This window comes from Leptodactylus fuscus, chromosome 3 (assembly GCF_031893055.1).
Source record: "Leptodactylus fuscus isolate aLepFus1 chromosome 3, aLepFus1.hap2, whole genome shotgun sequence".
NCBI lineage: Eukaryota > Metazoa > Chordata > Amphibia > Anura > Leptodactylidae > Leptodactylus > Leptodactylus fuscus.
In genome coordinates this window covers 65,727,056-65,753,099 of record NC_134267.1, presented here as the reverse complement: position 1 = coordinate 65,753,099, position 26,044 = coordinate 65,727,056, and the positions used below count along the sequence as shown (strand labels likewise).

The 26,044-nt window shown below is 41.7% G+C and overlaps 1 protein-coding gene across 1 annotated transcript in view; it reads left to right on the top strand.

Moving 5' to 3' along the window:
• LOC142198479 (kinesin-like protein KIF28) overlaps positions 1-24,511 on the top strand; it is a 36,971-nt gene extending 12,460 nt beyond the window's left edge. Inside the window, exons 6-24 of the mRNA XM_075269514.1 lie at positions 224-448; positions 1,375-1,529; positions 3,206-3,317; positions 3,641-3,708; positions 3,792-3,934; positions 4,707-4,828; positions 5,802-5,892; positions 7,289-7,343; positions 7,792-7,915; positions 9,968-10,112; positions 10,711-10,829; positions 11,820-11,927; positions 13,241-13,512; positions 14,418-14,552; positions 16,951-17,117; positions 19,035-19,141; positions 21,898-22,048; positions 22,891-23,093; positions 24,350-24,511. Of these exons, the coding sequence (XP_075125615.1) occupies positions 224-448; positions 1,375-1,529; positions 3,206-3,317; positions 3,641-3,708; positions 3,792-3,934; positions 4,707-4,828; positions 5,802-5,892; positions 7,289-7,343; positions 7,792-7,915; positions 9,968-10,112; positions 10,711-10,829; positions 11,820-11,927; positions 13,241-13,512; positions 14,418-14,552; positions 16,951-17,117; positions 19,035-19,141; positions 21,898-22,048; positions 22,891-23,093; positions 24,350-24,511 (2,664 nt within the window). The remainder of the gene's footprint in view (positions 1-223; positions 449-1,374; positions 1,530-3,205; positions 3,318-3,640; positions 3,709-3,791; positions 3,935-4,706; positions 4,829-5,801; positions 5,893-7,288; positions 7,344-7,791; positions 7,916-9,967; positions 10,113-10,710; positions 10,830-11,819; positions 11,928-13,240; positions 13,513-14,417; positions 14,553-16,950; positions 17,118-19,034; positions 19,142-21,897; positions 22,049-22,890; positions 23,094-24,349) is intronic.
• The last annotated feature ends 1,533 nt before the right edge of the window (positions 24,512-26,044 follow it).

The following is a 26,044-nucleotide window of genomic DNA, read 5'->3' as shown; positions in this document are numbered from 1 at the left end:
ATAAAATTGCTTCTCATAGGGGCAACATGGTGGTTCAGTGGTAAGCACTGCAGCCTTGCAGCGCTGGAGTCCTGGGTTTGAATCCCGCCAGGAACAACATCTGCAAGGCGTTTGTATGTTCTCCCCGTGTTTGCGTGGATTTCCTCCCATTCTAAAAAGACATACTGATAGGACCAAAAAAATGCACATTAAAAATGTTCATAACAACTTGGTTATTATTCAGGTCACAGATTTACTCTCTAAAACAAAGAAGTCTGGAGGATTGAAGGTGCGAGAGGACCAACATCAGGGATTTTATGTTGATGGTCTGAAACGTGTGCCTTGTGGAAGTTATGCACAGATCGAAAAATTGATGGAGCAAGGGAAAAAAACAAGAACAACAGCATCAACCAGCATGAATTCAAGCAGCAGTCGCTCTCACATGGTTATCACCATTCATTTTAAACAGGTTATGGCTGATGCTTTATGGTTGCAGAAATGGGTGTGAATGGGGTTTCTGTAGCGAGGACATTGTTTACTGCAACCCCATTCAGATATATGGGACAGTTGCAAAAATTTCTGCAACACAATTACCTTTATGTGCAGTAACAAGGGACATGACAAGGAAAGGGATACTTCTGGGCCCCACTGTAAAATCTTTACCAGGTTCCCTGAACTATCATGTTCTATTTATGATACCGACTACTTTTAGCGTGACAGATGTGACTTTGGGCTCTTCAGCCACCAAGTCTCTGATGCAAACGCTTCCTTGTTCTTCCTATAGGAATATACAGTAAATCCTTGACAACCCCTTTAAGCTCTGCTAAATGCATTCACTTTACATGTAGGCAGTTTTAACAATGAAAATAGTTAATTGATTCATAAAAACCGAATGTATCCAGCTTTATCCTATGGTGCTCTTATATTGGAGAGAAGAAGAGACCTGATGATCCAATTCAATTATTCTTAGGTAATACCATAAGTGAGGTTCTGTGCACATCTATGTTGAGCTGCTGTCACGGAATCTGTCAGAGATGCAAGAGAAAATAGTAAAGAATGCTACACTATTGTGTCCCGTAAACTGATAGAAAATACACAATATAATCCCAACAGACCCCATAATAATCAGTGGGATCTGTTGGGCGGTCGTTTTTACGGATATGGCCTGTCCCTCATTTGTTTTGTTATGATTCTATAATGGATCAGAACAATGGAGATACAGTAGTAATGGAATGTGAATACAACTTCAGCTGCTAAACAGAATATTGTAACATATCTTTTGAGCTCTGAATTTTGCTCCACATGTATGATGTGAAAGTGTTGGCTTATCATGTTAAATGACAGGAGAGCTTTGTAACCTACAAGTAATTTATTCACATTATGTCTTTTCTTTAGATTTTCTTAGATGATGATATCACTAAACAGTCCGTCATAAACTTGGTGGATCTTGCTGGAAGTGAGAGACAAAAGTCATCTGGTTCTGAAGGAGATCGCTTAAGAGAAGGAGCTTGTGTTAATCTCAGTTTAACTACTCTGGGCAATGTCATCAGGTACAGTGCTCTGTAATAGTGAGATGTGTCTGAAAAAAAGGACTTAACATAGAAAATTCACCCAAAAAATGTAATCCCTCCCCCAACATCCAGTGTAATAGTACAGCAGATGTTTAATCTTTAAATATGGGGCCTGCTCAGGAGGACTATGGCATGTGAGAGGTTAAGCTTTCACTTACTGAGCATCTCCCATACAGCAAGACTGGGGGAGCTGTTTAGTTGATATGGCAGCCAAAACCTTCTGAAGGCTTGAAATAGCAAAATTGCTATTGAGGCCTTCCACAGATTTTACCATAGACTGCAGAACAGTAGTATTGCAGTCTGTGGTATAAGTGATCCATTGATCACAGGTTCAAGCACCACAAGGGTATTAAAAAAAAAGATTGATATATAATTTCCCATCATAATCTGTCAATTGTCCATGGAAATCTTTACTCCCTGTATGTTGAGAGGTCAAGGAGGAGTCTTATCAATGGGTGGCAGCCTATCTCCATACAGAAATAGCTGTCAAAGGGAACCTGTCATATGGAAAATCCATTACCAAATGGTATGTTATATGGAATCTTTTCCCACAAAATGAGATGTTAATCTTCTCAACTCCTCGTGCTCTATAACATGCTGCCTGCAGATTGAACTTCCATTTCCATGTGACAGGTTCCCTTTTGCTAAGAGTTCCCTCACTTTTCCCCCAGCCAAAAATGGAGCAGATCAGCAGATTAACCCCAGTGTTCTCTCTACGATTTCTACAAGATCATCACTTACATGGCACCTGCAGCTCCCTGAAGCCGCCATAACCAGAGACAGTAAAGAAGAACAGCAGGGGAATGAGGAGAGGTTATCTCCACATAATTTTGTGGGACAACTGCAGGGCATCAAACTGTGGAGCCAGCCAGAGAGGGACTATATGTGGCTGTTTATGTGAAAAGGGCCCACATTGTCGATATGGAGTTCTTGGTATCATTGTAACGGTTATGGTGTAACGTTGTCCGAAACAGCAAAAAAAATGTTATTGAAAGCACAATTGACATATTTTTAAATAAAATTTTTGCATAAAACAAAATTGTGATTTTTTTTACCCAAATATGTTTTGGACTATTTTCTCTATAATTAGTATCGACGATCTGGGCCCTTTTCACGTAAACAGCCACATATATATTGTATGGGTAACTCGGGGGGGGGGGGAGGGAATAAACTGTCAGAGCAGCTGGAGGGGAGGACATTAAATTGTAGGGATAGCTGGAGGGAGAGCACTAAACTGTGAGAGAAGCTGGAGGGAGGACATTAAACTGTAGGGGTAGCTGTATGGGGGACATTACACTGTGTGGGTAGCTGAAGGTGGACGATAAACTGGGGACAACTGGATGAGGACATTAAATTGCGGCTGCTTCAGTAGAGGGACTTTATACTGTGAGAACAATTGCAGGGGGACATTATATTATGGGGGGACAAATCATGTTAGAGTGACAGTAGGGACCTTATAATGTGTAGGACTACAAAGAGAAATGGATGAGAATGGGTGTAGTTAAAGTAGAAGTGGGTGGGGCTAATTAGCTACGGCGCGCACAACGTGCTGGACATTCTGTAACTCTTTCCTTTGAAAGTTGGGGGATATGGGATAACTCAGAGGCTCATAAGACAAAATAACATCACTTGCCATGTATTTTTTTTTCTTACAGTGCACTTGCTGAGGCTGCAATGGGTAAGAAGATTCTACATATTCCTTATAGGGATTCTGTCCTGACAAAACTTCTGCAGTCTGCTTTGGGAGGAAATAGCAGGACTGTTATGGTACAGTATAAATATGTTTTTTATGGTGCTTTTGGCTGAAAACGTGCCATACCCAGAAGTGGAAGTAGTCAAAAAAAAAAATTTATAAAAAATTTAAAAAAAAAATAACTCAAAAGAGGAAAAAAAACTTAATAAAGTGAAGAAAACAAAAATGCCAAGGAAAAGAAACACTATGTATGTAAGGTTATACATAATTTTGTACTCAATAACCTGTAACACGTGGCCTCAGTATTCTTCACTGTTTTAACGCAATTTAAAATGGAAAAAATTATAGCTCTTCTGAGAAAAGAGATGGTCCTATCACCTTGGCTTCTGTTTCCTAGATTGCGGCAGTGAGTCCAGCTGATGTTTGCTATGAAGAGACTTTGTCTACACTCAGATATGCTGAAAGGTACTGCTCAACTTTACACATAAGTATGAATAAGAGGAGAATGCTGTTACTTCATGTGTGTGTGTGTTACTTACCAACATTAGGACAAAGAAAATAAAAAACAGAGCGGTTATTAATGCGAGTCCCACCGAGCGCCTTATTAAAGAGCTCAAGGCGGAAAATAATAAACTGTTGTCCCGACTGGCAGGACTTGGGAACTCAGGAAAGAAGGTGGAACAAGAAACAAGTAAGATGGAAATGTGTGAAACCAGTTCTGCTGGAAATTAGGTTTTCTAGTGTAATATATATATATATATATATATATATATATATATATATATATATATATATCTTGTCTTGTTTCATGTTGCACCATTTGAGAATGTGAAGACCACTGACAGCCTTAAGTAACATATTTAAAGGGGTTGTCCCATAACAAGGATCCTATCTATAATGCTAGTTTATGTGGATTTAAGACTTTTCCTAAATACATTGCATTATCAAAACTGCTTTGTTTGGCTGCTATCTTAATTTATTCACTTCATTGTTTACACTCAGTTTCTATGGCCATGGGGCTTATCTGCTCATTTCCCAAGTGATGTAGCTGCCTGGTCGCAGGGGGAGAGGGAGGGGCTGAGTGCTTCTTATGTCTGACAACTAACGGAGCTCCTCAGATAGGGGAGGGGGAGGTTAGCTCTTTTGCTTATCAGCCGGATTTAATTGAATTTGGCTGATAAGGGCTGAGATAGGGAGTCCGGTACCTCTGTATGTAATGCAAGCTGACTCAAATCCAGCTCTGCTACATCAGCCTCTACATCAGTTTCATACTGTGGTAATGCATTTACAACCAATCCCTCATTACTAACTGCAAACATAACAGACAGCAGAGCAAGTGAAACCCCGCCCACCAATGTGCCCAGAAAACCAGGAAATGAACAGAGCACAAAGCATGCAGGTTGTTGAACAAGAGTTATGGGAATACCCCTTTAATATGTCTTGATATCATTTTGAAATCGCAGAAGAACTTCGACGATTGTTTGCAGAAAATGAATTGCGGATCCAGGCAATGCAGTCAGCTTGGGAACATCAGCTACAAGAGGCCAGGAAAGAATGGGAGCAACAATTTGCTGCAATAACACAGGTGAGCAGACAGGGCTGACATGTCCTTACAATACATTAAAAATAATAATGCTGGGCTGCTCCGCAGGCGTACACGAAATGGGTAGTAGTTGAAAAACTATGGCTAGCACCAGTCCACCCCAATGCATTTCTGTGGTCCCGCTCTCTCCCCCCCCTCCCCCCGGCCATTCTCTTGGGTCCCATTCGTTTTACACGTGCTATATGGCTCTCATGTTCCAAACTCTTTCTACTAGCATCCCCACGTTCCTCTATGATATCCTTCTTGTACAATCCGCTCCTCCCTGGGGGGCTCACGACTATGGTGCGACCTTGGAGGGCATGTGGCCTCTTCCATATTGCTGACCTTATAGATCCATTGACCTTGGAGCTCAGGCCCTTTGATTATTTTATTTCTACTGTGCACTTGCCAGTTTTGGAGTGGTTTCATTACCAGCAGATAGCTAATTTCATTTACTCTCATTTTGGCTCCTCCTGGGTCTCTAAGCCTACTGCCTTTGAGAAGGTGTTGCCGGGCAGGTACATCCACTGCCAGTTTGATATCAACTATCTACAGACTCCTCTCCTCCTCTGAAGGGTGATCCCCCTATATCCCATCGGTATATGACTAAATGGTGCGTGGTCTCTGGCTCCTTTCCCCCTCCCCCCCTCATTCCCCACTTCTCTTTTACTCTGTTGATATTGTTTTACATTTGGCATTTTGTTTGTATATCACCTTTGAAAAATGTTTAATAAAAATTACAGTTTAAAAAATAAAATAATGGTGCGACCCAGACTGTCAGTAGGTCAGTATTGTAATTGAGATGTTTTTTTTGTGGATCAATTTCAGTATTAATTGACACTACAATGGGATAAATGTAAGCGACTCAAATATGGCATTGTTGGTTCCACCTAGCACCAGAAAACCGTCATGCTTTCTTCATTAAATTCCCCCATAGCGGCAAAGTGTTTGTAAATTCGAATATGTTTGTTTCCAGGAGAGGCGAATGATGCAATCGTTTCCTTATCTCCTGAACATTAATGAAGACCCCCAGCTATCTGGAGTTCTGAAGCACTTTATACAAGAAGGTACAGCGCTTCATTTTATCAGTATGGGATTATGGGATACCTTTCAACTAGAGTTCTAAGAATATATTCACATGCAACTTATTCTTTGCAGAAATTTCTGTTACCAGCAAGTTCCAATTTTCAGTATGGGATTGTTTCACAGCATATGCATGGATTTCTGCATGCTACATTCAGATTTCAGTCACCAACTGCTGTATGTGTATATACCCTTAAAGGGTAAAAAAATATGCAAATCTATTCTCCAGGATGTAATAAGGAGAACAGTGCCTCTGTACGCCGCCCTCTAGAGGGCAGCCCCCTTAACATCATGCATGACTCAGTTAATAAACCTACTAACATGATGCGGAGTTTATTGCCAAATTAGTATTTCTGTTCCATACAGGGGATGTCCTGTATTAGTAATAAATCGACCACAAGCATGGAATGTCTTAAAATAACAAACCCAGTGGTAGTTTAACCTCTGAGGCCAGTGTCTGACATCAAACACAATCCACTGAAAGTAGGCATCATTATAAATCATATCATAGGAATAGGCATCATATTTACCTGCTGTTAGGTGAAGCAGAATGTAGACAGGCCTCACATTACTGATGAACATCCACTCACAAACCTAGAGTCCATGAGAAGGATGGATACCTAGCATGACAAATGCACATGGATTAAATAAGGTGCCAGTCACATGATGCCCAGTGCTCAGTGCATACTGCCATTTGGATGCCCATACTTAAGTGGACTGTGCCAGACCTGTGTATGTACATACCAACCAACATAACAAATCCTGGCTGTATCCTGCAAAAAGAAGTTAATAACCATGAGGTATTAGTAAATATGACCAGAGTACACAAGGTTGCAACCGACGTCAAGGGTCCCGTCAACAAACAGTGGCAGTGACCAGAGGCATAACTTGAAGCTTCTGGGCACTAATGTAGAATTTGTAATGGGGCCCCTATCTCCCTTGTAGCATTTAGAATATTGGAATTTGGACCTTTAGGACCCCTTCAGGTTCCAGGGCCCTGTAGCAACTGCTAAAATTGCTCCTACCCTATAGCTTTCCCCCCTGACAGAGTTTCATCATTGGTGTGATGGAGGTTTCAGAAGGTAAGTACCCTTCAATTTCTTATTGTAAACATCCCTTGCCTGTGGATACGCAAAACATTATAACCTTTTTAAAGCGTTTTGAAAATAAATTATATTGTCAAAATGCATCTATGAAAAATGAATCAACTTTCCAATAGGACTTCATTAAAAATGTCCTGTCTTTTTGCGTCTGCAGTTATTTGCCGACTCATGTATCTCCAATACATAAAGTGTAGATGTCCAGTTAGACAAGGCTGGGTATTACATAAGATATCATATTGTATATTGGTATTCATAGCATAAGATCTTTCTGTTTCAGGAACATCTGACATTGGGCAGACAGCTTCTAATGAAGTAACATTGAGAGGTCTAGGGTAAGTGATCAAAAATGAATGTTTATGAAGTTTGAGCTAATTCTTTACCTTTATGTTCACATGGCAGAAAATAGATTCCGCATGTGAACATACCGCGCAGCTAGCCGTGACGGAATGCCCATGCAGTGCACCTGTATCCAATCGCAGTATTCCGCATTAGATTAGGCCTGAATGAATGAGCCTAATCAGGAGGGAGTCTCGCACCGCGGACGCCACGACTGAGTCAGCCACGAAAACCACGGCAAGATAGGTCATCTCGCTTCTTTTTTTCCGCTACTAGCTAGTGGAAAAAAAGAAGTGAGCGGCTCCCATTAAAGTCCTATTGCAAAGTTGCCGTTTTGGCAGGTGGATTTTGAGATGGATTCCTATAAAAATCCGCTGTCATGTGAATGTACTCTTACTTATTACTATGCGATGTATTTTATTTGTTTGTTTGTATTTTGCACAGAATTTTACCAAAACATGCTACTTTGATCAACATTGATAACAAGGTGCTGGTAAAGCCACATGGCAAGGCTAAAGTGATTGTGAATGGTGTGCCCATTTTTACAAATACTAAACTGCAACATCTGGTAAGTTTTATATTTGGTGTAAGCGTTATCTGTCACTGCAGTAGTATAACACTTGGGGCAGTGGCGTAACAATTATGGCATAGTGACTCCTGCATACATAGGTAACAGACTATTTAAAAAAAAAAAAAAAGTCTGCAGCAGTATCACCTGCCTCCGGGCCTTGTAATGTCCCGGGCCCTGTGGCAGCCGCTACCACGGTAGTTACGCCTCTGACTTTGCGTGTATAAGACTTTTCCTTTTTTGATAGATTGACACATTATCAGTAGAGAGATCCCATACAGAAAGTTACTGGTGAGTGGAAATCTAGGCTGATGAAGGGCAGGTCTTGTTTCTCCCAGTTATTAGTGTGTATGCTTAAAAGATGACTTTTACATAAATAATAGGCAGGGTGAGACTGAAAAACCAGAGTTCCAGCAGAAACTTAGGTAGGCCTAAGTTGTGGAACCATAATGTGCCCAAATATGAAGCAGAAGACAAGCCCTATTTGTAGCTGAACTTGGACTCAATTAATTTCAATAAGGCTATGGCTAAGGGTGACTAAACAATTAGTTTATTGATGATCTGTCTTGTCAGATCCCACAGTGTCCAAGCCTTTGCCAGCAAACTGCAATTAGGGGACCTGATTGTCCTGACAGCAGAGTAGCAAGAGAACTCGGCCCACCCAGAGAGCAGTGTGTAATCATGTCACCCGTTATACCTGAAAGAGGATGGGGACCAAAGAAACAATGTGTAAACAAAAGGATGACTATTTTTACATAGCTAGAAAATGAAGCAGCGTTGCTAAAGCAATGTATTTAAAGAGGACCTTTCACCATTTTGCACACAGGCAGTTCTATATACTGCCGGAAAGCTGACAGTGCGCTGAGTTCAGCACACTGTCGGCTTTCCCGATCTGTGCCCGGTGTGAAGAGCTTACGGTCCGGTACCGTAGCTCTTCTATGGTCAGAAGGGCGTTTCTGACAGTTAGCCAGAGACGTTCTTCTTCTGACCATAGAAGAGCTACGGTACCGGACCGTAAGCTCTTTACACCGGGCACAGATCGGGAAAGCCGACAGTGTGCTGAACTCAGCGCACTGTCAGCTTTCCGGCAGTATATAGAACTGCCTGTGGGCAAAATGGTGAAAGGTCCGCTTTAAGAAAAGTTTTGAATTTACATAAGCCAGCAGTAAACTCTGTCACGTATGTCACATATGCTCAGTGTGAACCTGCTTTCATCTGTGAAGAGAACAGGGCGCCAGTGGCGAAGTTGCCAAACCTGGTGTTCTGTGGCAAATGCCAAGCATCCTGCACGGTGTTGGGCTGTGGGCAGAATCCCCATCTGTGGACGTTGGGGCCCTCATACCATCCTCATGGAGTCGGTTTCTAACTGTTTGTGCAGGCACATGCACATTTATGGCCTGCTGGAGGTCATTTTGTAGGGCTCTGGCAATGCTCCTCCTGTTCCTCCTTGCACAAAGGCAGAGGTAGCGGTCCTGCTGCTGGGTTGTTGCCCTCCTACTGCCCCCTCCACGTCTCCTGGTCTACTGGCCTGTTTCCTGGTAGCGCATGTCACGTTGCACCACAGACTGTCCAGGAATTGGCAGATGCTGTAGTCCAGGTCTGGGAGGAGATCACTCAGGAGACCATCCGCAACCTCATCAGGAGCATGTCCAGGCGTTGTAGGGAGGTCATACAGGCATGTGGAAACCACACACTACTGAGTCTCATTTTGACATGTTTTAAGGACAATACATCAAAGTTGTATCAGCCTGTAGTGTGTTTTTCTACAGGCCTCCATTGGTTAATAAATTTGATTTCTATTGATGATTTTTGTGTGATTTTGTTGTCATCACATTCAACTTTGTAAAAAACAAAGTATTCAATGAGAATATTTCATTCATTCATTCATTCATTCATTCATTCATTCATATCTAGGATGTGTTATTTGAGTGTTCCCTTTATGTTTTTTGAGCAGTGTATATAGTCCATTGACTTCTTTATTCATCACTTTCCAACAATGTTATAGTGAATTGTAATTCAAGTAAATAATCTCCTTTTTTTTAAAAAACTAAGGATCGTATAATACTGGGGTCAAATAGTGCATATCTGTATATTGGATTTCCGGATGAACGTGGATGTGAAGACATCAGCAAGTTTGACTATGACTTCTTCCAGTCAGAACTGGCAGCAGCTGAAGGCTTCAGTGTAGATAAACTTGGTATGTTCCACTTATCAGCCAATGTTTCTGGTAAATGGTAGAATCTACCTTTCTAATGTTGCCTTGTTATCTGAGCATTATCTATTGGCACTATCAAATTAGTTCTATCACATGCATTTCTGAAATCAATCCCCATTCACATGAATAGGACAATCGTAGAAGTCGTTGCACTAAATCTTCCATTTGTGAACAACAGGAAAATCTAATATTAAAGTTTTTTTTGGTCCACAGTTTTTATAATTATGACATATCTTCAGGGCAGGTCAATGGTATCAGATCAGTTGGTGTCTGACACATAGATCCCACATTGATCAGTCTTTCCAGACAGCCTCCAGCACTAGAACCTATACCAGGGCTGAAGCTGAAAGGAGAAGGCTCCATCCCCTGTATAGAGACTCCCAGAGTACTGCAGTTGTGTTCCCATTCACATGAGGACAGATCAGTAATAAAAATTTTCCCAGGGACCAGAAAACCCTTTTAATTGGTAATTGGTGGACATTTGGATGACTACCAATATTCAACCTAATCACTTAATTCTTATGTTAATTTTATTACAAAATATATATAATCTCATCAAATAATTTATTTTATCACACAGGAGCTATGCACAATAAAGATGGCAAGCCTGATCCAAGTGTGCTGGCAGTCTTCCATGACTATATTAAATTGATGCCTCTGGTTGCTGAAGCAAATCAGATGAGTGAAGAACTTATGAAGGTAAAACTAGTTGTTGCCTAGCCCCTTAAAAGGGTTTTCAGTGCAAAAAATACTAGTACTATTAATGGGTTAATAAGTGCACCCAAATACCTTTAGCATTATTTTGAGTGATTTCTGGGTTTCTATGGGAGCTCCTGGCATCCTCTGCATTTGTTTACCTGGTGCTTTTATCCTAAAACTACCATGATGCATTGCATGAGCTGACTCACACTACCTCCCTCTCACTTCCTCCCCCTCTCTCACTCCCTCACTTCCCTTCCCTGTCTCCCTAGCTTTCCCACCAACTACTACCCACTCCCAACTAACTAACTAACTACCTATTGTTTTTTGGGTGGGAAAAGTAAGTATAGAAAAAAAAGAATAATTCTGCAATTTTTCTCATTGTCATTTTTCTTTGAGGAGGAGTTTTTACAGCATTCACCATGTGATATAATTGACATTTTATTATTCTAGTCAGTACAATTACAGCAATACTCAAATTAATATTTGTTTTAACATTTTAGTACTTTTTCACAATAAAAGAACATCTGGCTGGGTGTAATAGGCGTTCCATGCATGGCAGACCTAGAGGCCACTGTCAGTCCTACCATGGCAACCTCCTCAATCGCCCCATGGTGGTGGGGGGGGGGGCAAAGAACTTTCAGATGGAACCCCTATATAGATTTATATAGATTCCAGGTTCTTGATACTCAAGTCTCCCAAGTCCCTCCCATACTCTGTTGGCCTCCTGATTGGCTGCTAGAGCTTTTGGTCAATAGCAGGGGCTAGGGAATACTCTGTTAAACAGACACGGAGTAAACATGATCGGGGCTTCAGAAGCATTAAAGCTTGGATTTATCATGTAAGATATTTGTCCTTGCTTACGCTTTTCCTGTTTCTTAAATAGCTCCCTTTAAACAGTTTTCATTTAGGTTACTCACCTTAGTTATCTTTTAGTACTTGTGTAATCCAATGATATTATTCATTTGTTTTTCCTTTATTTCCGAGCAGGACCTGATGTTTGAGTTAAAGGTGAAAAATTTAGCCTTGACTGATTCCAGAGGTTATGATCTTCAAAAAGAAATAATGGTGAAAGTGATCAATAAATGTACTCAGCAGGTAAAAAAATAGTAAATGTATAACACATATCCTAGGAGCTAGAAAACAACTATGCTAACTATGATGTTAGTGCAAACATTAAAGTGTCCATCCCACTTAAAGGGAATCTGCCATCAGTATCAGGACTAACCGCACAGCCATACAGGGCAGTTCTCTCATTCAGAGGCAATGCTCCAAAGCAGAGAAATTGCGTATTTAATGATATGCAAATTAGTCCTAAGTGATCATTTGGGTGCTTCTTTTCAGGTTGAAGTAGTTGGGCTCTCTTCCAACTCACCTCTGTTCACATCTGCATCGGTAATACATTTGGGGAGTATGCATGGGGACACTCCGAACGGACTACTGAACGCACTGGAAAGCGGTGTGCAGTGAAGGCACACGGACCCCATAGACTATAAAGGGGTCCGTGTGCTCTCCGCGTGCTGCCCACAGGAGTCTTGCGGACATAAAAGTAGATCACGAAGCACTTTTCTTTCCGCATGATTCCTGTGTACACCACGCGGAGAGCACAGGGACCCCATTATAGTCTATGGGTCTGTGTGCTTTCACTGCACACTGCTTGGCAATGCGTTTGGTATTCCATTCGTGGGGGCCCTCATGTGGACTCCCCGAACGGATTAGCAAATGCAGATGTGAACGAGGGGTCAGTTGTTGCTTCCCTCCCCTATGTCCCTTGCTTATAATGCTGTGGATACAAGGACTGTACAATAGATGTGTCAGATTTAGGAATTGCTGCAATATACTGCATATTACTACAATGCTCACTTTTGTGCAGTGGAGCATTGCTTTTGGATAAGAAAGGTAAAGTTTGAATCTATGTGGTCAGTTTAGTAAGGCTGATCGTGCTGAAAGTTTCTCTTTAAGGATAGTGTCACCCTGTCATAATGGTGTTCGTTGCCCTGTTCTGTTGAAAAATCAGAACAATGGACATTAAAGTCGCCAGACTGATGAATACAAAGTTCACGTTCCATTTTTATCCATCATTATTGACAGCAATGTGTAAATGAAAACAGAAAGTTCCTTCTGTTGGCTCTCTGATTTTTTTTTGTTTGCATACAGTGTTCTCCTCTGTAAAATTCATACTGCACAGTCTGAACTGTACATATCACTAGAAGGTTACACTGAAGAACATGCTACAACAAATCAGTGGATTCTGCTATGAACTTTAGATATGGCTGCGCTGGTACTAGTCATATTCATCATTCCCGTGTGGCATGTGTAGAACCCATCTGAAAGCTTTAGTTGTTGCTATATAGACTTTCCAAAACTACTTTACTATACTGTATAAAATATTGTGCTCTTTATGGTTTAAGGTATGGATATGGTCAAAATCCAAGTTCATTAACAGAAAGTTTCTGATGGAAGAACTGTACCAGAAATTCCTAGATGGCAATATGACATTGGATCGTGAAAGTGATCCATTTTGGGATCCAGTTGAGGCTATTCATTTAGGATCAGCTCACATCTGGCTTCAGTCCTTAGCTTATTGTATGAAACTGGAAGAACAGACAGAATTGCTGGATTCTGAAGGGCTAGAAGAAGCCATTATAATGATAAACATTACCCCTTGCTCCAGTTCTGGAAGGTAAAGTAGTGCACAACTGTCACATTCGGAAAATATACCGTTTCACACACCAAAGTATATAGTATTTGCTTCTTTTAATAGGCTTTCCTCCACTGATTCTTGTACAGTCATAATTTTTTCTCTAGCCCCCCTCCCCTTCCCCCACCACACATAGGCACCGTTTCCTGAACAATAATTATAGGTGCATCTTTTGTAAAGCTTAGTGACCAAATTCTACATGCATTTCAGTATTAGATATTCTTCTTTTGTGTGTAAAATTCTGTACATTTCCTTAAAGAGGATGCTTCACCACCTCCAACAAGTCCAGCTCTTTACATCAATTAATAGGCACTACTCCACTGATTCTGTAAGAGCTGGATTTTTCTCTAGTCCCAACCATTCCTGAGCAATCAATGCTGTTATTTTTAATGCCTGATATGCTGTTTAGTCTCTGTACAGTCAGAAGCAAAGTGTCAGAATAGATGAAGCAAGGGGTGTGATTCTGAGCTCTGACACTGGCTGCCTTACAGACTTAAATAGTACATCAGGTATAAAAACTACCTGCAGTTATTGCTCAGTAATGGTGGGGGTAGAGAAAAAAATCCAACGGTGCTGGACCAGTGGAGCGGCATCTGTTAGCAGATGTAAGAACTTGAATTGGTGGAGGAGGTGAAAGGTCCTTTAGTGGCTGATATTATGCTGTCTGCATGGACATCTGTGACTGTCTGTGGATGACAGGATTGCTTGCTGATAGTAGTTTTTATTAAGATAATATAACATTATTATTACTACTATTATAACTACAATTATCCCCCTCAAACACATTGACTAGGTAGTCTTATGAAAGTAGACAACGGTAATCTTTTACCATGTGCAAAGAGACAGAATGACTGGTTAATAACATCGATATATTTCATATTTTCTAGGCCTTTAAGTGAAGAAGATGTCGTTGTTGATCCTTTGGAGTTATTAGGAAGAAAAATAGTATTTCAGATTCACATACTACAGTGTCTTGGAGTTCGATGGCTAAAAGAAGCTTCAGAAAGAGGAATTCAAATCGGGTAAATGAGTGCTAGCATAGTAATGTATGTATAGTAATAGCATAGTAATGTGTGTATAGTAATAGCATAGTAAGGATATATTACATATTCCTTTTTGCTGCTGTATGGACATAATCAGAAACCATCTGTTGTTTTTTTCTCCTTATTTGCACTAATCCTGGGTACATCCATTCCCCTTCATTGCTTTACTGGAATGCCCTTTATGTTCAATAAGATTACCAAGGCCTATAATACTTTCCACTCTGTCAACTTCCTGGCTCTTACTGAATTATGACTTTACAATTCAGATGGTACGGCTTCAGTCCTTAGCCTATTGTATGAGAGTGGAAGAACAGACAGAACTATTGTGGCCTACACAGCCCTCCCCCTCCACACATGGGAACAGAAAAAGTAGAGGCCAAGCTGTAGGGCAGTATGGTGGCTCAGACCTGTTGCCTTGCAGTACTGGAGTCCTGGGTTTGAATCCAACAAAGACAGAAATACTATAAGGAGTTTGTATGATCTTCCTGTGTTTGTGTGGGTCTCCCACCACCACGCACACACTCACCAGAGATACTGATAGGGAATTTAGATTCTGAGCCCTATATGGGAGCATGACAATGGAGAGCGCTGGGGAATATGTTGACTTTAAACAAGTATGAGAGATAAATGCATAAATTAGGGGTTCAGCACTAGGGCCCCAACCCCTAGGTATACCAATATTACTACTATACATTAAACATATAGGGTTAGATATAGATTACATTAGGCACACTGCAGGTTGCATAAATTAATGTAGCACAGAAAATATTTTGAGTGACAGATGACATCTTTGACTTTAGTCATTCACATTTCTTATATTTTTTACCTAGCCCAGAGTGCCGTGATTTTTTTCCAAATATTACTTACCTTGTGTCAGGGTCGGGGGTTGCTAGGTGGGGTGGCATAGACACCAAAAGTCCAGATTCTTTAGTCCAAAACAAAGGTAGAGTTTTATTTTCACTCAAAAAGGTAGTGCAGCAACAAAAGGAAACAATACAAAAATAAATACCTGCCCGGCTAGGCTCTAACAAGACATAGAATAGGTTACCTCACCTAGAATAACAGAAATCCAAAAGCCAGTAGAATCATTCAGGACACGGCTCCAAAAAATATGACCTCTATGTTGGCTCTCCAGCCAAACTCTGCCCAAAATCTGCTGCTGGAGCTGGCTTCTTAAGCTCCCTTGATGAGGAGACTCTCAACAGCTGAGTCTGTGCCGGAAAATCCCCAAAGTGTGGACTGGAGGGGGGTGGAATGACAGGTCCAACTACCAACCTACCTGCCATTCCTAAAAATCCAGCCCAATACTGAGCATTTACCAAAATGCTCAGCAGACGAAAGTTGTCCGATGAGGTCAAACATTCCTTCTGGAGTTTTCTCATCTCACCCACCTTAGTAGTCTGGGTGAGATGTACACCCCCTCCATTACCTGACCAGCCTTCGGCTTACACTTGCTATGTGTCCAAAATACCACAAATACTGAACTTCAGGAATAATCATGTCAAAACTATTACTCTCTAAGAAAAATAGTGTCAAATAGATACTAGCCCTAAAAATATTAGTGCCAAACAATGCACCACTATTGTTCCCTATGTGCGACAAAAAGTGACTAAAGGTGACTATTTTGTGCCCCCACAAACTAGTAATTGTCCACTTGCATTAAAAATGCCTCCCCTGAGTGCCTCTGTAAGGTCATACTGCCTCCTTAAAGTAATAATGTCTATGAGTTCCCCTTTAAAATAATACCACCTGCCAAGCGTAGCCTCTTTTGTCCTATACTAAATACTTTGTAGTAGCAGTAGCATCATTGCATCTCCTGCATCAGTACGCTGACTCTCTGTCTATAGTCCCTGCATCTTGTAGACCACAGGCACAAAGCTGTGAAGCCAAAATGAAGAAAGAGGGGCAGGAATCATATGGGATTATTCCAGAGGTCATTATGTCCTGAACAGCACACACCACCGTTTTAGTTGGGTCCGAGCCCACCAGATCTGTAATGCCTGTGCTGTCAGGGCTCCTGTTATGGACTAAAGTCATTTCTTTTTGTCATCCTATTTAATCCAGCATATGTCGCTCTCCCCACCCATTTTTTTTTTGTCAGTACATTTTTGGGGTGCTGCATTTTTTACTTCCTGAACTTGTCGTAAATGGCTTCAACATCCCTGTTGGTGTCATATTTTCTTCTGCTGCTTCCTATACTCATCCTCTTCCCTCTGATTATTTTACCTCCTTCTTCTTGACCTCTCCTTTTACTCAGATGTTCATACATTACTCATATTGCATGGCCAGAAATCACATTTGTATCTCAGAAATCCAATATTTGGCTTTTCAATCTCCATATTTATTTATTTAATTTTCCTTTTTAATTATTTTAAAGCTATCGCTTTTATGATGTTGGTCAGTCTGTATACACAAAACCAGTCTGGAAAAACATAAATCCTGTCATTGATCATAAACTACAGTTTCTTGCATTGAACGTTTCCAATGGACTATTGAGCTACCTCCAAAAAAATGCATTGGTTGTAGATCTGTGGGGCATTCAAGGTAAGTTTATTTTTAATTTCAGCTGATCCTTAAACCCTCTTCTTTATTCTTAATTCTTATTCAGCAAGCAAGCAAAGATTCAGACAGCTGGAATATAGGCACAAGTGGTGTTATTCTCAAAAACCCCATCCTGGCGGTGGATCGAGTGACCCAAACTAAATTATATATCTACTGTATATCAAGCTGCTAGCTACACTGCTCAAAAAAATAAAGGGAACACTCAAATAACACCTGCTAGATCTGAATGAATGAAATATTCTCATTAAATACTTTGTTCTGTACAAAGTTGAATGGGATGACAACAGAATCATACAAAAATTGTCAATGGAAATCAAATGTATTTAACCAATGGAGGCCTGGATTTGGAGTCCCCCCCCCCAAAAAAAAAAAAAAAAAAAAAAATTAAAGTGGATAAACACACTACAGGCTGATCCAACTGTGATGTAATGTCCTTAAAACATGTCACAATGAGGCTCAGTAGTGTGTGCGGCCTCCACGTGCCTGTATGACCTCCCTACAATGCCTGGGCATGCTCCTGATGAGGTTGCGCATGGTCTCCTGAGGGATCTCCTCTCGGACCTGGACTAAAGCATCTGCCAACACCTGTCTGTGGTGCAATGTGACATTGGTGGATGGAGCGAGACATGATGTCCCAGATGTGCTCAATCGGATTCAGTTCTGGGGAACGGGCGGGCCAGTCCATAGCTGCAATGCCTTCATCTTGCAGGAACTGCTGACACACTCCAGTCACATGAAGTCTGGCATTGTCCTGCATTAGGAGGAACCCAGGACCAACCGCACCAGCATATGGTCTCATAAGGGGTCTGATGATCTCATCTCAGTACCTAATGGCAGTCAGTCTGGTGAACACATGGAGGGCTGTGCGGCCCTCCAAATAAATGCCACCCCACACCATTACTGACCCACTGCCAAACCGGTCATGCTGAAGAATGTTGCAGGCAGCAGATTGCTCTCTATGGCATCTTCAGACTTTGTCATATCTGTCACATGTGCTCAGTGTAAACCTGCTTTCACCAGTGGCGAAGTTGCCAATCCTGGTGTTCTGTGGAAAATGCTAAGTGTTCAACAAGGTGTTGGGCTGTGAGCACAACCCCCATCTGTGGATGTCAAGGCCTCATACCATCCTCATGGAGTCGGTTTCTAACCGTTTGTGCAGACACATGCACATTTGTGGCCTGCTGAAAGTCATTTTGCAGGGCTCTGGCAGTGCTCCTCCTGTTCCTCCTTGCACAAAGGCGGAGGTAGCAGTCCTACTGCTGGGTTGTTGCCCTCCTACGGCCCCCTCCATGTCTCCTGTTGTACTGGCCCGTCTCCTGGTAGCGCCTCCAGCCTCTGGACACTAAACTGACAGACACAGCAAACCTTCTTTCCACAGCTCGCATTGATGAGCCATCCCTCAGGAGACCATGCGCAACCTCATCAGGAGCAGGCCCAGGCATTGTAGGGAGGTCATACAGGCATGTGGAGGCCACACACTACTGAGCCTCATTGTGACATGTTTTAAGGACAATACATCAAAGCTGGATCTGTAGTGTGTTTTTCCAATTTAATTTTTTTGGGGGGGGACTCCAAATCCAGGCCTCCATTGGTTAATAAATCTGATTTCCATTGATGATTTTTGTGTGATGTTGTTGTCATCACATTTAACTTGCCCAGAAACCAGGGAGTCACAAGAAATCTGCATACAGACCCTTACTAGTGTATATTGTTGCTATCATAACTTACCGTATATAGGTCTTCAGCAATATAACTGAGAGTCATTAAATCCCAGTACTGGGCTGAATATTTCATCTACTGTAATGGCCAATATGAAAACTGCAATATTTCATAAATATATAACTTACACTCATATTATACTCATAACAGTTAATATTTTTATTGTGATTGATTTTGCAGAGGGTTGTCCTGAACTTGACTGGTCTCTGCTAGACATGGAGTACACAAACGAAGGATTCATTTTAATTGATAGTATGAAAAGTTTACTCCCTAATCCCAACTTGGTGGCAAGTATCAAACTTTGACAATATTTCATATACATATAATGCAGAAAGGTTATACAGACAGTAATCTCATCTTCACCCATCAATCCTTACTTTTCGTGCAGGGTCACACTTGCTGGTGTAAGTTTCCTTTTGTAGTTGCGACTCAGTGCTGCCCCAAAAACAAAGAGACGGACGTACCCCATGGACTGTAGTAATGGGTGTAAACTTGTGGCTAGGCATTTATATAGAGTCAAAATTAGTATGCCTTGTATGCCCAATGTTGTAAAAAAACAAAACTGAACTGTTTACAATTTTTGTAAGACAGAAAAGTGGGAGATACTACACTTGTGCCACACACTAGTGCACTATGTGGATAATAGAGTGGGAGGTTGGTAACATGGCATAATGGGGTAAAGGTATAGGGTAGGTGGAGAAGGTGAGGGTAGTGGTGTCCCAATAGTGGTAAAATAGAGAGAATGGATAAAAAGTTCTCCAACTTTATATGTAGAAAAAAATAAATTTACAGGTGTCTCAATATGGCGGTGGAAACAAATTTTTACATTTTTCAAAGTTTGGAATTTTTAAACATAGGTATTAAATATAACAACAACTATGAAGTTGATATTACCCAAATGACACTGACCAACAGAATTTAAGTGACATTTTTATCACATGGCGAACGCCATAAAAACTAAACCTATAAGAAAATTGCGCGGTTTTACTTTTTTCCAATTACACTTCAAGCTGAAGGTTTTTTCCCAGCTTTTCAGTACATTATACAGAATATTAAATGGTGCCATCATGAAGTACAATTTGTCTCACAAAAAATAAGCCCTCATCAGATTATGTGAGCAGAGAAATAAAAAAGTTTTAGCTTTTGGAACGTGGGGGGAAAAAAACCAAAATCAAAAAATCTGTAAGTGGAGTAGGGAGTGATCATGATGCAGCAGCACCAGTGGCGTAATTACCGCTGCTATCATTATACTCGGGGATCTTTTCTGACCCCTGAGTATAATGATTGGCGGACCGGGAGAGGTAAAAAACATAAAAAAACACTGTTACTTACCTTTCCATGATCCGTGCAGACTTCAGCCTAGTCGTCTGATGTCTCATGACTCCGGCCTGCGTCCCAGGTCATGTGACGTCTGACGTCATTGAAGATGGACTACTTCGGAGCCCGACAGCGTAGGAGACGGGAGATGGGTGAGTAACAGAGTTTTTTTTTATGTTTTTCTCCCCCTGGGTCTCCGATTATTATACTCTGGGGTCTGAAAAGACTCCAGACTATAATAATTGTTTATGGGTGTCCACAGTGGGACATAATACTGTGTACAGGGGCTACTATGGGGGATAATACTGTGTGCAGGGGCCACTATGGGGGATAATACTGTGTGCAGGGGCCACTATGGGGGATAATACTGTGTGAAGGGTCCACTATGGGGCTTAATACTGTGTGCAGGGGCCACTATGGGGGATAATACTGTGTGAAGGGGCCACTATGGGGCTTAATACTGTGTGCAGGGGCCACTATGGGGGATAATACTGTGTGAAGGAGCTACTATGGGGGATAATACTGTGTGCAGGGGCCACTGTGGGGGATAATACTGTGTGCAAGGGCCACTAAGGGACATAATACTGTGTGCAGGGGCCACTATGGGGGATAATACTGTGTGCAGGGGCCACTATTGGGGATAACACTGTGTGGAAGGGCCACTATGGGGGATAATACTGTGTGAAGGGGCCACTATGGGGCATAATAGAGTGCACAGGAATGCGTAGGAAGGGGTCGGCCGAGGTCTTCGGCGTCGGTCGGGGGGGGGGGGGGCATGTCAAAAGTTCACCACGGGGCCCCGCCATTCCTAGTTACGCCACTGAGCAGCACTATATGTAGTGTATACGAATCATTCATAGTAAAACAGTAGAATCGTAGTATTGAACATAAAGGAGAAAACAGGACAGGGTCACGGAGGCCGAGCAGAGACTGCGGGAGGGGGAGCATGGAATGAGGTCTGAAAAGCAGGAGAATAGTAAAAGACATTGGACAACTGCCACACTGTCTGGTGAGTGTTGTCATTCTGCTGAAGAGTCGCTACAAGGTCCTCCATCCCCCTGTTATGCAGGATCCAATCCAATCCTTCCAATCCGTTGTGGACAGGGGGAAGCAGACTTCCAGCAACGGGGAATGACGGAGCTGGCCACTATCAGCATAAAACCAACTAATATACAAATGTGTTTCTATAGTTTGCATGAGACAATGGAATGGAAAAGGGGGGCTGGGTTGTCTTCCAATGATGCGTCAGTGACTTCCTTAATGATCCTGCGAACGTCATGTCAAAACGAATCGAGACGGGGACACAATTATGTTTACCAGTTTAGAAGCCTTTCAAAGCAAAATATTTTGCAAGAAGTCTAAAAATTATTTTAAAAAATCCTATTTGTTGATACAGCTTGTGTGTATATCTATGGATCTCTATTGTGGCCAACAACCAAAAACTACAGTGTGATCCGGCAGTCATACCGCCTTACAATAGTCTGGTACATACTAAATGTACGTCAGTATAAAGTTCAGAATAGACTAAACGGAGGGTTTTTGTTGTCTTTTACACTGGAGATGTATTGCGCAATACACTGAAAATGATAAGATATATAAATTACAGCCTCATGCAAAGTTACTTTTAAGTTATTTTTCATTTTTGGTACAATGAGATGACAGTTATAAATAAATTTGCTTTTGAAGTTTTACACAGCTTTTAATATTTTCACTTTCTTCATTTCAGGACCCAAATAGTCAAGTATCTGAGCTTTATCTAAAGCTGTTAAAGTTAGAACAAGAAACGGAACTTTTGCGGGACATAAATAGATCATTAAGAGAAGAGAACATTTTCCTTAAGGAATCTCTAAAGCAGTCCGAGACATGGAAACATCAAGGTCAGTTAACAAAATGTTGAACACTGAATTTCACTTTTCAGTTTGGGAAAAATATTTTCCAAATAGTTTATAGGGATTAAAAGGGATTTAAAAGGGATTCTACCATTAAAATTTTTTTTTCTGTGGCTAACACGTCGGAATAGACTTTAGAAAGGCTATTCGTCTCTTACCTTTAGATGGGATCTCCGCCACGCAGTTCCTTAGTAATACCGTTTTTTACCGATATGTAAATTAGTTCTCTGGCAGCGATGGGGGCGGGCGCCAGCACTGAAAATGCGAGGGCGTCCCCACGGCTGCCAGAGAACAGGATCCTGCTCCGCCTCTATCTTCTGCTGGATCCTCCCCTTCTTTCTTCAGCAGCGTCACCTCTGTCGGCTCTTACACTAGTAGAGCCAACTGCGCATGCGCGGCCATAGTTCCGAGGCCGCAATTGCGAGCATGCGCAGTCGGCTCTACTAGTGTAAGAGCCGACAGAGGTGACGCTGCTGAAGAAAGAAGGGGAGGATCCAGCAGAAGATAGAGGCGGAGCAGGATCCTGTTCTCTGGCAGCTGTGGGGACGCCCTCGCATTTTCAGCGCTGGGGCCCGCCCCCATCGCTGCCAGAGAACTAATTTACATACCGGTAAAGTACGGTATTACTAAGGAATGGCGCAGCGGAGATCCCATCTAAAGGTAGGAGACGAATAGCCTTTCTAAAGGCTATTCCAACGTGTTAGCTACAGAAAAAAGTTTTTTAATGGTAGAATCCCTTTAAAAAAAATATATGAATACAAGACCCACCCATACAATATTACATTGTCAATGAGTCGCTCTCTAATTTATATTCAGTTGCTTAATTCTAGGCTATGACAAATCTGTAATAGGTTTGTGCCAGGATCATCCTGCCAAAAATACCCTTTGTACACATTCTACAAAAGAAGATATGAGGCTGTCTGCTCATAGGACAAGTTACGATGCCGACTTTGCGAAAGCCCTTAAAGTTTTTTACCAAAGTATGAATACAATCAGAGGGCACTTCTTGCGGCTGAAACATTATAAACCACCGGTAAGAAGAAATATTGGTTACGCCTTTTTTGATAAACAAGTGAATTTTGTATCTGTAACAACAGCATAACCAGGACAGGCGGAATATTTTAATTAACATAATTAAGTATGCGTATTTAGCCCTATAAGAAGGCACAGAGACCTCCCCTCCTGTGTTTTTTCTGTCCTGTGTGTCTGGACAGGTGGGGGGAGGACTCTGTGTCCTCCCTTAGGGGTCAGGCTTGCCGTCTGGGGTACTTACCCATTTGCTTCCCTGCTTTCCCAGCTTTCTCCTGGCAGTTTCACTGTTTTGCTGGGCTGAGAGCACTTCTATGTGCTAAGACGTTGGTGCCGACTCCCGTGTCCGGAACCTTCCTCCGGCCTGCTTGTTTTGCGGGGAAGGTTTCTTCTCCTGCACTTCTGGCCAACGCACTTCAGGCGCGGCCTGTTCTTGTTTGTGGCCTGATCCGGTGCTGCCTCTAACGGGTTTTTGTGCTACCACCGATTGGGAGGTAGCTCCGGCTTCCTGATACACCTAGAGTCTGTAAGGCGAAGAAACCCTCCCTATGGGAATTACTTGCTAGATCCCCATTTTTGTGCTGCTGGTATGGACATAAGGGAATTGTTGATTATGTAGATAATATGTTTTCCCTTAGTCCTAACAGCAGCACAAGCTTCCCCTCCCTAAGACTGTATGTATTTTTTTTGTACGTTAATATTAACACGGGGGAAGGGGGGGGGGGGGAGTCTCTGTGCCCTCTTATAGGGCTAGTCATGCATACTTATTTATGTTAATTAAAATATTCTACCTGTCCAATCAGCACACAGGGGCAGAAATACCCCATGGTTGTGCTGCTGTTAGGACTAAGGGAAAATAGATTATGTACATGATCAACAATTTATATACTAGCCAGAAATTTGTTGAAGTTAGGTGCTCTGTGAAGTTACCCCCCAATTATAAATCCACTTTTCATAAACTAAGAGCACAGGTGAATAGATGAAACTTTGTGATGCATCATATCTAAACTATGTTTCCTTCTCCTGTTCCTTCAGTCTAGCATCTGTCTCTGTCCAACCTCACGCACATGTCTGTGGAGGTGAAGGAAGAGGCTTGTTGTTGGCTTGATCATTGATTTACTACCGCACTCTGAATATTGGTAGTGTGTTATCTTACAGGATACTATGGCATTAAAAATCCTAGTTACAACCTATAGCAGAATTCAGCAGACTCCTGCTCCGCTCTCCTTCTATATACACACTTTTTTTTTTTTGTCTTAGGAAGAAGAGAACATTTATCTTTTGCGGCTTTTTACAGAGAAGCAGTCGCAAATGTTCAAAGACTTTTGGCAGCAACTTGAATCTTGTATCTGCAAGCTAAAAAATGATGTGGCAGCCATTGTAAAGAAGAAAAGACAAGATGTTGCTGCTAGCAAATGTTAACCTTGCGATATTCAAGTATACGTTACCTTAGCCGGCAAATATTATGAGCGACAGGTTCAAATAAAAAGTAAAGAGATATTTTTGTCCATTGACATTCCTGTGCTAACAATACTAGGACTGACCAGTAATGGCGTAAATAGCATTTATACTTTTTTTTAGTTTGTGTGAGGAGTAAAAATCCAGGTCTCACATTCATTTTCTGTAAGTTGGAAATACAGAAATGTCAGGATTCCTCCCTTTGTGTTGTGATGTTCTGATACTTTTCAGCTATGTTTTTAGTAAAGTTTTGTCAGTCCTTCTGCATTTTTACGTTGATATCTATGCAAGATTGCAAAAAGTTAATACTAGAGATGAGCAAACAGCGTTTGACCGAGTACATGGTCGATCGGATATCAGGCTGTTCGAGATGTTCAATTCCAGTCGAACACCACGTGGAAACTCACTAAAAATTCGATTCCCCTCCCACCTTACCTGGCGCTTTTTTTGCACCAATAACTGCGCAGGGGAGGTGAGACAGGAACTACAACAACAGAGGCATTGAAAAAAAATTTGAAAAAGCCATTGGCTGCCGAAATCAGGTGACCTCCACTTTAGACAAATAGTGGATTTCAGATTTGGTTCACATGAGACTGGGAACTATGTGACTGAGACAGGGATAGATGTACTGGCAGGGTTAGCTAGGGATTACCTTTATTTAGGTAGGAATGTTAGAGCCCCAAAGAACTGGGTGAATATCTCGTGGCAGCCCATTATATGCTAGTCGGGATCCCTGTCAGCTTGCGTTATGCGGGAGTTGACTTTTCCCCCATTGGAAAGCATTGGCCAGCGTTGATTGGCCGAATGCCGTACAGAGGCAGAGTCTAAGATCGGTCCACAGCAGTCTCCGTTGTGGTTCGATCTCAGATGTAGCAGAGTTGACAGAGCTCTGTACATCGCAGATGTAACAGCGTTGACCGCACAGCACTACTACGTCTCCGGAATAGCAGAGTTGAGTGGGAGCTGACTTTTCCCCATAGGAAAGCATTGGCTAGTGTTGATTGGCCGAATGCGGTACAGTGTACGGCATTTGGCCAATCAATGCTGGTCAATGCTTTCCTATGGGGAAAAGTCAGCTCCCGCATTATTAGTGGCGTAATAGAGGGATTTTGGCATGTTAGATGCCCCAAGACATGCTTCCCCTGCTGTCCCAGTTGCATTCTCAAGGTGTTATCATTAGCTGAGGTATCATAGTGGACTTGGTGACCTCCCGAGTCGAATATTGGTTTCCCTCCTAAACGAGTATTTTTTCCCAATAGACTATAACTCGAACAGTCGAGTTTTGAGGGGCTACTCGAATCGAATATTGAACTTCAAACATTTCACTGTTCGCTCATCTCTAGTTAATACCCAAAGAGAACTAAATGATCCTGAAGTCTTTATTTTCTTCCTTAGCTGCTATGGATTCCTAGTATTTTTTTTCAGTTTATGTGTCTCCTTCTGTAATATATTATTGTTTATCATCCTGTATCTGTATTATCATGCTGCTGTAACACA